The sequence below is a fragment of the Phalangium opilio genome, unplaced genomic scaffold, assembly GCF_054372755.1.
Source record: "Phalangium opilio isolate 3A_F unplaced genomic scaffold, DU_Popi_V2 ptg000002l_1, whole genome shotgun sequence".
Lineage (NCBI taxonomy): Eukaryota > Metazoa > Arthropoda > Arachnida > Opiliones > Phalangiidae > Phalangium > Phalangium opilio.
This window is the reverse complement of record NW_028324144.1, coordinates 10939768-10951595: the sequence shown is the minus strand read 5'-3', so window position 1 is coordinate 10951595 and position 11828 is coordinate 10939768. Positions and strand designations below refer to the sequence as shown.

The 11828-nt window shown below is 35.4% G+C and overlaps 1 protein-coding gene and 2 long non-coding RNA genes across 3 annotated transcripts in view; all 3 read left to right on the top strand.

The window, feature by feature from the left end:
* Positions 1-10147, top strand: part of LOC149719742 (uncharacterized) — a 96515-nt gene extending 86368 nt beyond the window's left edge. The window contains exons 2-3 of the long non-coding RNA XR_016374967.1: positions 7473-7538; positions 9297-10147. This is a non-coding gene — a long non-coding RNA (uncharacterized LOC149719742). The remainder of the gene's footprint in view (positions 1-7472; positions 7539-9296) is intronic.
* Positions 4-1082, top strand: LOC149719744 (uncharacterized). The gene is made up of 6 exons (XM_089861702.1): positions 4-71; positions 193-301; positions 369-461; positions 590-738; positions 803-894; positions 973-1082. Exons 1-6 carry the CDS (start codon positions 4-6, stop codon positions 1080-1082), a joined length of 621 nt encoding a protein of 206 aa, XP_089717828.1.
* On the top strand, positions 2160-2590 carry LOC149719743 (uncharacterized). Its single transcript, XR_016378878.1, has 2 exons — positions 2160-2242; positions 2423-2590. It is a non-coding gene; the product is annotated as an uncharacterized LOC149719743 (long non-coding RNA).
* Positions 10148-11828: the final 1681 nt, after the last annotated feature.

Genomic DNA, 11828 nt, shown 5'->3' with positions numbered 1-11828 from the left:
CGCATGGTGAGGCGATGTCAAATGTTAGCACAGAATAGATTGGAAGATGGACAAGTCTCTAGCATTACGAAGTATATTTAATGTCATACGTATGGAACATATCTTATAAACTTATGATAAAATTAATAAATGATATCATATCACACTACGAAAATGTATTCTTCAACCTTATTAACAAATAAACTTTTCTAGAGGGACTGTTCGGTTTGACGATTTACTGACAGCTCCAGTTGAATCTCATGGAACAGATACACAAATACAAGTTTCTCCTGACGACATCATTTTCATTCAGTTTACATCTGTAATAATGAATACCACCAATTTTTGATTCGAAATTGAAGTAAAAACTAAATGACCATTTATTACAGGGAACTACTGGTCGCCCAAAGCCCGCTTCAATTTCTCATTTTGCCATTATCAACAACGGTCGGTTCTTTGCCGAAAAATTTCACATGAACGATGTGAGTTATAAATCTTCTATTTGGTCACATAGACCGATTGTTTTATTGATTATTTTAAAGCAGTTATGTTTCATGTAGTTACATGAACCAACGTATTAATTGAAGCTTTTCTTTATTATTCTTTTAAGGATTTGGTTATATGCTGCCCTGTGCCATTGTACCATATGTTTGGCCTGTTATTGACCATGGGAAGCGTGTTAAGTCAGCAAGGAACTTTGGTACTTCCATCTACCAAATTTGCGGCTTTGCCTGCATTGGAGGCGATAGAAACTGAACGGTTAATACACTTGCAAAGACATTCAACGAAGAACTGTTGAAATAAAGAGAACTTTGTTTTGCAGATGCACTGTTCTTCTTGGAGTAGAGGCTATGCTAATGACGATGATGAACCTATCGACAAAACGTACCATTGATTACTCAAGCCTAAAGATTGGTAATGCTGTTTTACACACTCGGATAACACCTGACATAAATTTACTGTCACTTTTTTTTTACTTTACTGAATTTGTAGTTTCCATGGGAGGCTCGATCTTCCGGCCAGAGGTCATAGCTCAAGTTCAACAATTTTTCGATGCCAAAGCTCTTGTAAATATAAAATGCCGTTCCAAAGTACCAATATGAACACGAGCATTGCATCATTTTGTGTCAATGCAAAAATTATTGTACATAGAATGGATAGTTCTTAATTAGACGAAGAAACCAACACACAGGAGGGAGGCCACGGCCACCATCTTAGGCTAATTAACTTCCTCTCGCCAAGAGAGACGGAGCCAGAGCTAAAACATCTACCTTGAGAGTTTCGGTGTCAAGCTCTGTAAGGATGTTCTCTGTAACAATGCCCATCTGCCATGTTTTATGACATAAACGGACGCAGGTCTCTCTCACTATCCTTCCTACCTTACTTAATCCTAAGTTATTTCCTCTCGATATTATGTAATGTTCCATTAACTGAAAGTTCGGGATTAGGTAGTGGCAGAGGACTGAAAGTGACCCACAGTGCTGATACTGGTGTTTTTTAGCACTTCACTAACGATACATTAAGCCATTTGTTCCTATTGAAAATGGATTTGCCCTATTGAAAATGGATTTGCCGTATTAAAATAGCAGATGAATGATTTGACGCTAGTTTTCATATTGGTTCTTTCAATGTGCTAAAATTACGCATTTCATTTAACTCGGACAGCATTCCAATTATAATATCCATATCTTTATCTCGTTTACTAATCAGATTGGTTATGGAATTACTGAAACTAGTGGCCCAGTTACTAACATTGATTATTACGACCAAGTTCAGAAGGCTTTTGTGGAAGTGGGATGGATCACACTGAGGTGATAAACTTTGATCAAGGCGCCTCAGTTGCGATACAGTCTGAAATTTTGCCATTTCAGGTAAAAATCGTGGATGCTAAGGGAATAGTTCCTGTTGGCTACCGAGGTGAAATTTTGGTCAGAGGATATCAAGTGTTTTTAGGATATTATTGTCAGGAAAAATATACGAAAGAAGTTATTGATGATAACCGCTGGTATCGAACAGGGTAAATATCACAAACATGCATTTTATAGGAATGACTTATTTTCAGTACGCGTCTAAACAATATATTACGTAGAACCGTAAGACGGACTCCTCTCCCTCTCTCTCCGTGGTCATTCAAACTCGACCCTTTTCTTACCCCGGTGGTCCCCTTCCCAAGGTAGTCCGGTACACGCTTCTTTACTTACTTTTTTTTTTTTAAGAAGTCCCATTGACTCATTACAAACCTTGAAAGACTATTAAGACAAAGGTAAGACTTCACAAACAACAAGGACTACTTTGGTTTGGTGGGACTGGTAACGTTAGAACCGCAATCTTAATTAACTTTTTATGGTCATCATACCGTCCTATCAATGTTTCGCCTTAACCTTTAATTTCAAACAGACCACACTGCGCCACGCCCCCTTTATATAAGACCTTTATATTACAGAGTGCACTAAAGAAAACAGCCGTATCACAGGGCCAAAATTTTCTTGCAAATGTCCCGATGGAAGATACAGTTATTGCCATCGTGCTGGCAGGTGTTATTGTCGTTAAAAGTGTTTATCTTGATTGTAATATTTTCAAGAATAAAGATTAAGTTTGTTAATCTCAATAATTACGTTCATTCAATCAATCTCCGTATGTTTAAAACACGTTTCTTATCCCTATAAAGTTGGCTTAACTTGGCCTCATCTTTTAAAAACTAACCCTAAAACAGAGTACATACATTAAGTAATGTCTATGGTAACGTTAGGCTTAAAAGTTAGGCCTTATATTATAACAAAAAAAAAGAAATAGAGGTTTAAAAAATTTAAAACCTTGGAAAATTTCACCTATACCAGGCCTATACTTATTACGCAGTTTGCTCCCGGATCGGGGCGCTGGAGTTTCAAAAGAGAAAAACCTTCCAACTTTCCCCTGTTCCAGCACAGTGCAAAGACACCTTGTCAAATACCGTAGAAAAACTATTCAACATCCCGTTTAAGTAGACCAGAAAGCGCTCTCAAAAATTAAACCCCCGCGTGTTGTTAAGAGTGCATATCATGAATTTACTCGTATAAGCGCATGAATGCAGAATAACAAAACCTCGTCCCACTCTCTCACTACAGACTACGTTATATTTCTATATAATATTTAAATCAAAGCTGTATACACATATTCATGGGCGAATATGAATGAATTTGTAATAAAGAACCTTTCTCAGTGGATTTTGTGATTGAGATTAATTTCTTCTTCCAGAGAACCAGGAAAAAAGCACGAGGATTTATTAAACAATTGTGGAAAGCATAGAGATACAAGAGGAACAGTTGAGAGTCATTTTTGTGACGGTTTTAAGGCATTCGCCCCTTCGCATGTGTGATGGGGTGAAAGACTGGTGGCGCCTCCCTAGCGACGAGCGAAAGAGTTATTAATAAGGAGCAGTGTCACTCTATGTTAACTCCTTATAGGGCATAATAAGTCAAACCCTCGGAGATGCCATTACTCCATTTTATATGGAGACGAGCTAAGAGCGGAAAAACGTATTTTATAAATTTTACACCTGTAAAATCTTTTAAAAAACACTTGGAACTTGTATTTCTACTTACTTTCGAGGAAATACCACCGTTTTCTGAAGGTAAGAGTCTTTTTTTATACATTTATTAGTAATAAAAACATTTAAGGCGAGCTAAGCCTTGGTCATGGCCATAATGTAGAAGTAGATTTGGAAATGGAGTAATGGCATCTCCGAGGGTTTGACTTATTATGCCCTATAGGGAGTTAACATAGAGTGCCACTACTCCTTATTAATAACTCCTTCGCTCGTCGATAGGGGGGCGCCACCAGTCATTCACCCTATCACACATGCGAAGGAGGAGAAGCGAAAAATCCCTCACGAAAACGTTCAAGGACCGCTTTCCCCAATAGTTTGTCTGTTATCATGAATATTGTAACCACTTTCGCCGAGTGAAGAATTTGGTTAGCTCAGTACTTCTAGTCTCATCTCACTTCTGATTTAAATCATTTCTACAGTTGACTTGCTTATCAAGTTTGGTAAACAACTCGTGCATTTTAACAAAACAACCGCAGAATTAGAATAGAAAGAGTTTGGCACGTTATGTTATTAACATAATGTTAATCATTTTCACCTTGTGTTATAAACCTGAACCAATTTGAAAGTTTTGGTCAGGCCATTTCAGTCTCACTTTAAATGGCTCTAAAAATCGCTTGCTGACTGATAGTTTTGCGAGATATAAAATTATCGGGGGAACTCTTATAAAGGCTCTTTCAGATCTGACGATCCAACTTTTTGACTCAGCTTGTTGGGTCAACTCGAGTTGAATCAACTAGTTGGATCGTCAACGCTGGATGAATTGAGTCCCCAATAGAGTTGGCTTGGGAAAAAACAAGTTTATGGGGTATGTTCCATATGTATGACACTACCTACACTTCGTAATGCTAGAGACTTACAGCCCGAGCTAGTTCGAGAACGACGTACGCCATAATTGACTACAGTAGGTTTTGCAGTCGTGACAAGCTCTATTACCAGTAACAAACTTATGAAACTCAACTTTGAACTTACGCGTGACATCTAGAATTAGAAAACCTCATAAGATTGGGTATAGATCGTATTAGAGCCATCAAAAAAAGTGGAACGTGTTAAGCATATAAAAAGACGTCTGTAATTAGAACCCCAAAGAGGTTTAGTAAAGACTTCTAAGCTCCCCCTCGTAGCTTGTTCATGGAATTTTAAACCATATCGCTTTGGTGGTTCTTGTATTGAAGGGAGGCAAAAGTGGAAAATAAAGTTATTTTTTATCGATTCTTCTACTAATTATAAGAGCAGTCCGCATAGTGAAACATTCAGGAAATACTTCCGAATGATTTTGAAATTCAAATTAGGTTCCGATTTCAATGATAATTTTAAATAAGGACTTCCGACCAATCGCGTAACGCCCTGCCTATTTGCTAACAAAATTCTCGTGGCACGTTCCGTGTCGAATGAAATTTATCACCAGATTTGATAAAATTAGGCGCGCGACGTGACAATTGTGGCGCGAGACATGGAGCGTGCCACGTGAATTTTGTTAACAAAAAGGCAGGGCGTTACGCGATTGGTCGGAGGTCCTTATTTAAAATTATCCTTAAAATTTGAATCTAATTTGAATTTTAAAATCATTCGGAAGTATTTCCTGAATGATTCACTATGCAGACAGGTCTTAAAATTAGTAGAAGAATCGATAAAAAAATCACTTGATTTTCTACTTCACCCTTCCTTTAAGCGTATTTTATGATTCAGTTGATTTGGAGTGAAACGTGACGATGATTTTTTAAGTAATGTGTAGGGTTCTAAATCGGTAAATTACCATGGTAATTTACAAGGGTAACTGTAATTTACGATTTTCTCAGGTAAATTACGAAAACGGTCAGTACCGCGCATGCACACTTATTTCTTCTCATGAGACATGAGTAAGTCATACAAGCGTGGGAAAAATTTGATCAAGGAAATTAAATTTAATTTTCTCGTCTATTCTTGTTGTCGAGTTCCTTTGCGTCAGCTGGAAACTCTGTAGTTGTTAGAATTTTGTAGAGATGCATGGGCAGATACCAATATCGGTATCGGTACTGATATTTGGCTAAACCGATATATCGGTATCGGTTTAAACTGGTATCGGCCCATCTCTAGAATTTTGTTCTAAAAACGTGATATAGCAATATTGCATGCTGCTGTTCAAAAGTATTTTGAACTGCAAACATCAAAACTCGGTGTTTAAATAATGTACACTCTAAGAAATGGAAGTGTTAAAAACGTGTTATAAGGGTGAGTAAAACCGGGCGTGTTTAAATAGTATCGCCATGTGGCGCCCTCTGAAGGCAGAAAGTAGAACTTTGTCTCCTCATGCAGACGATGCAGCTTGAACTGCGTACCGACAGAGGCTACGAAACGTAAACGAGTTTTTCGCGGCTTTGAAATTAAGTCAATGATATTAGATTTTTTTTCGAAAACTCCCAGCAAACGTTGTTCTTGCGGAAGTTCAAATAATAGTTAGCGTGTTGGGATTTCATTCAAATGTAACTAAATACAAATTATTTCTTAAATTTACCATCCTTGCACTTTTTCCCAAAACGATAATTATAGTATAAATATTGCACTTGAATCACCATCTGATTCTAAATCCATTATTGCTTTAATTGCATATTTATCTGGCATTTTTTTTTATAAAATTTATAGTTAAAGGAATAGCGACCTGATTTAAAAATTATCTCAAATCTAAAGAAAACCTTACTTTTTTGAGAGTTTAAACTCTTCTGATTCCAAAAATATGCTTAATAATTTGGGGGCAAAAGCAAATTTGCGGAGAAGATATTTAGCGGGTTTTTCTCCTTGCTACGTCACTCACGGCATCTCGCGGAAAAGCCAAGCGCGTGCGCCCGAGACTTCCGAGCCTACTAACGCCGCGCGAATCTGAATAAAATAGGCTTAACGCGGGGCTGAGACACTAACAGTCGTCACGTGAGCAACATCTAGACTGAAAATTTCTCCTTACTACGTCATCAAACGAAACAAAATTTAACTAGGCCTTTTCCAAACACAAAACTTTGATTGCAATTTGTATAAATTTCTACGAAACCAAATACAAAAGTAAACATATCATAATAAACTAGATTTTTCAAGGATTGTTTTCGTATTTTAAGTTTGTGGATGACGAAAATTATGGCACTAACTCTTTAAAACAAATTTTTACGTAAAAATTAAAAACTTTCCTAAATGAGTGACTAAAACCTCTGTCGATCCCAGCCTTCCAGCAAAGGATGAGAAGTGAAACGGTGGATTTGAAGAAGCCAAGGCTTTAATAAAGTAGAGTACTTGCAGACACGCTTCCTGTTTGGGGTGACTTTTTTGAATGGTGTTCTTTTTTGAAGGGCTGTAGAGATTCTGATGCCCTATTCAAACTTGCCTCGATCCTATTTCCTTTCATATCCTTAGGCTTATTTATCTGAGATGCCAGCAATCTTCTTCCAAAATTGTGAAAATTTTATTTGCACACATTATAATTAGAACCATGTCATCATCATTCTAAAATATTGAAGCCATACGTCTGGGCTATGTATGTAATTTTATGAAATACTAGTGTATTTAATTTTTAGCAGTCAGTGTCCCTTTTTTTTCGTTTTCTTAACACTTATTTTCAATGTAAAATTAAATGTTTCTTTATATCGCGTTTTCTAGCCTAAGTCCTTGTACAACATTACTGTCAGTCATGTAAGTTTTGCGTCGCAAAGTAATCGCAAATTTTGAATGCGCAAAATTGAAACTAAACGGCCGGTTTAGGGTATTAAACAACTACGAATAATTTCGGTTATGCTTTATTATGCGCGTTGCGAATGTAATCGATTAACTGTAAACTGTTAAATCGTTCTTTTGAGCAAAGCTTTTTTCACTAGTTCTCATCACGTGTTCTCATTACATTCTCATATATGAAATAACTCTGACCTTTCTTTACAATTTCTGTAATTAGAGATTCACCAGAAGAATGGAGCTAAATGGAAAAGCGAATGATTCATTCTCTCTGGCTGATGACAAAGTTAGTCCTCTTTTTTTTCAGTTGATGAAGGAAATAATTTCAGGGATCATCTAATTATTAGTACACTGAATATTATTCTAAAATTTCGAATAGCGTATTCGATTCGAATGATCGAGTTTGCCATATAGATAGTTTACAGGCGTAGATGATTCCTACCATTAACACCAGGAGACCAAGCGACTTAGAGTGTAAAATCGTCTGCTATTTTACACTCTAAGTTGCCAGGTCTCCATGTACAAATGGTATGAATCCTCCACGCCTGTAAACTATGTATAGTATTCGTCGAATATTCGAAAAAAATATTTCGAGTATTCGGTAGCTAAACTTCGGTAGTTTATTTTCAAGCGAGTTTTCAATCTTTATTCGAATATTTCTTTAAATTAAGTCGAAATACTAGTTTTTAGTAGTAGTTGGAAATTCGGGAGGGTGGCGAAGAACAGCTCATGGACGCTGAACTTGCGTCGTGTTGCGCGTGATCGAGTGGGATATCGTAACTTATGGTAGATCGGCGTTGGGTGTAGTAATAGCAAAGTGGATGAGAGGAAAAGTATGAAAATGGCCAAAAGTGCGGCGAGTCATCAGAGTTTCGCCGTAGTTGACCGTTTTATTGGCGTAGCTATACTGGGCCTGTTCACTCCCTTAAAATAGGTCTTGTGTTAATTTGCGGTTACGCGGTTACCGTCGTCTGCTATTGTGTATGCTAGAACTTCCTCGATTTGTGTTTGTAGTAAGGACAGAGTGGCTGGTAATGTTTTTAAAAGGTATTTGAAGGTATAATATGGATTTAAGTAAGGTTATCGAAGCAATAGAAGAGCACATAAAACTAGATACGTTTAAAACAAATCTCGGCAATTTAGCTGCTATAGTGCGACCAGCTTGCATCGTGATGCGCGTGATCGAGTGGGCTATGGTTAAACCAAGGAGCATATATGTCTGAACTACTTTCAGTCGCGAGTTTGCAAGTCCATCAGTCACTAGTAAACTAAATAGTTATTGGCGAAACTTTGATGTCCGCGTTTTTAACACAGGCTCTATGGCCATAGTCATACTTTCCCTCTCATCCACATTTGATAATAGTTAATGTTGCTTAAATAAGGTCTAAGGAAATAATAGTTAATGTAATTTAAGTAATGGGAATATTTAAGATTTAATGAATTATTAATTTAAACGATTTGTTTTTTGTTATTATTTGATTGAAAACTTTATTATTATTTTTTTTTAAATATTCAAAATATTAGATTGAAATATTCGAACTCGATTAGTATTCGATCGGAATTTTGATGAAATTTAATATTCGAACTCGATTAGTATTCGATCGGAATTTTGATGAAATTTAATATTCGAAAAATACTCGAAAATTCGAGTATTTGATTCGAAAATTCGAGTATTTGATTCGAAAATTTTCGTAGTTTTGATATTTGATTCGAAAATTTTCGTAGTTTTGATATTTGATTCGAAAACTTTCGTAGTTTTGATATTTGATTCGAAAATTTTTGTAGTTTTGATATTCGATTCGAAAATTTTCGTAGTTTTAATATTCGATTCGAAAATTTTCGTAGTTTTGATATTCGATTCGAAAATTTTCGTAGTTTTGATATTCGATTCGAAAATTTTCGTAGTTTTGATATTCGATTCGAAAATTTTCGTAGTTTTGATATTTGATTCGAAAATTTTCCTAGTTTTGATATTCGATTCGATTGCAAATTTCACTATTCGCACACCCGCACACCTATACTAATTATATTTCTCCCTTAAAAGACGTTTTTGCCGGATTTTTTGAAGCAAGATGGAGGAATAGGTCCAGGAGGTGTATCTGATTTCTACGGAGCAGCTGGTCCCACGTTCGGTTTATCAAAAGGACGGCATTACGGAACCAGCGAAGACAGCATCCCTAGCAGTCCGACACGCAACAATGAGAATGAAACATTGAACCAAGAGACGGAAGAAGGACTTTCACCCAAAGAAGGATACGAAAATTATCAACGTTATTAGGTTTTAAAAAAGGCTAATTGTGATGATAAAAAAAGTGAATTTCACGCTTTTAGAACGATAGGTATGTGGGACTTTAGAAATGATTATTACTTTGAGATAATTGCGCAAAAATTGATAAGGATTAATTTTTATACTAATATTGCTATTAGCATCGATAGCTTTTGCTTTTATTCTCCAGGGTTGTGATACAAAACATATATTAAGCTTTTGGGGTATTTTTTAAAGAAAGATGAACGAACGTGAGAGGTTTTAATGGAACTGTAAAAATTTATTATCCCCTTTAAATTTTTTACCCTAAAACAATATTTTTTCTTGAGCACGGAAGTCGATTAGCGGTTTCCAAATTAAAATCGATTGATTAATTAAGTAAAAATTTAGAATTAACATTGATGGAAAGGTCAAATGGAGAGCTATTAATAAAAAACGGTAATCAAGATATTTCTGTTATTTGCTGAGAAAGGAATGATGAAAATGAAATATTTCAAACCAAGATTAAATCATGCAAATACAGATCTAAAAATATGTATGAATGACGTCCGTGAGCAGCAGCTTCTTAATAAAGGGAGGGTGAAGTGGAAAATAAAGTGATATTTTATCGATTCTTCTACTAAATAATTATAAGACCAGTCTGCATAGTGAAACATTCAGGAAATACTTCCGACGAATGATTTTAAAATTCAAATTAGGTTCAGATTTTAAGGATAATTTTAAATAAGGTCCACCGACCAATCGCGTAACGCCCTGCCTTTTTGTTAACAAAATTCTCGTGGCACGTTCCGTGTCGAATGAAATTTATCACGAGATTTGATAAAATTCGCGCGCGACGTGAGACATGGAGTGTGCCATGAGAATTTTGTTAATTGATTGGTCGGAAGTTGTTATATAAAATTATCCATAAAATCTGAACCTAATTTGAATTTTAAAATCATTAAGTGTACGTATTTCCTGAATGTTTTACAATGCAGACTGGTCTTATAATATGTAGAAGAATCGATAAAAAATTACTTGATGATTTTTCACTTCACCCTCCCTTTAACAAAGAAAAGCTATAATACTCAGGAGCACTGTAAAATAAAAGTGGAAAACGCTTAGCAAAGTTTGATATTATAATTTACGCGTTTGTATATTATTATAGATTACCTGTAATATGTGTATATCAGGAATATTATATATGAGAATTGGATGCTTTCAATGGCGACATATTTCGATAAAAAAAACCGATATTTAAAGCTATTTAACTTATTTATTGTATTTGTATTTAAGTGAGAAGAAAACAAATGAAATGAAATGAAATGAAACATTCCTAAAACTAAAAAAATATCATATTGAATGTTTGTTAATTAGCTGATTTAATAATTATACATGTTTATAGTTAATTTATGGAGATTTACGTTATTGTTAATAGGGGTGTGCGATTATTCGAAACTAAGTTACACGAAAATGACCCCATTCCGTGTTCCGTGTCTGAAATTAATTCTATAGTAAAATATTCGCATATATTTAGCATAACAGATGGTTGGACTGTTCATCGATATTAAACGGGAAGAAGAGATTTAAAGTCTATTTATTTAGGCTTGGAATAATATTACCAACTTGATAGGTGTCCATTAATTACCAACTTTCTAACCCTATACTCGAGAAGAATATTTTTGAATCTATAGAGTCCACTACACGCACACCCCTAATTTCGTGGCGAAATTCATTGTGGGTAAACTTGAACGAACGAGTAGTAGAGTCCTTAATTCCCAAAGGCTAAAAAATTATTATTCAAAGTGAAACTCGTTATAAATGCTCACAGTTCAGTTTAAATCGGCTAAATGTTGAACAGCACTGATCTTATTTGGTCATCGAGTTGTCAATTGCTAATGCAACTGCTCTTACTATCAAATGCTAGTAAGAGCTAGCTTGTATTTGTGACTTTGTCACCTAAATTATGAGCACACAATTTTAAAGTATCAACTTTTATTTCCTTTTCCACTTCTTTCTTTTACATTTAAATTCTTTATAAGCCTAGTAGTTGTAATAGTTATAAAGTTGGTGAAGCAATTAGTAAATTAAAAGTTAAAATTAAAATAAACTTTTTGACTCGAACACCTAGCCAACTTCATCAGTTAGTCACAAACGAAACGATGAACCTATTCTGAAATTTAACGAAAAGGAACTAGTCAATTCAAATTACCTAAATTAGTTTTAAATTTAGACTTGGACTCGCGAGTTCTTGGACTTGAAACCTAACAATCACTAGAATTCGCAAATTTTATTTAAAGGGGCTGTAAAGTGGGCATCGGCGGGTGTGTA

What these genes read in the sequence shown, in the direction of transcription:
- LOC149719744 (XM_089861702.1), top strand. Translation starts at nt 4, where the DNA reads ATGGTGAGGCGATGTCAAATGTTAGCACAGAATAGATTGGAAGATGGA. An exon ending in TTTTCATTCAGTTTACATCT is followed by an intron (nt 302 to 368) that starts GTAATAATGAAT and finishes CATTTATTACAG; the next exon opens with GGAACTACTGGTCGCCCAAA. An exon ending in AAAAATTTCACATGAACGAT is followed by an intron (nt 462 to 589) that starts GTGAGTTATAAA and finishes TATTCTTTTAAG; the next exon opens with GATTTGGTTATATGCTGCCC.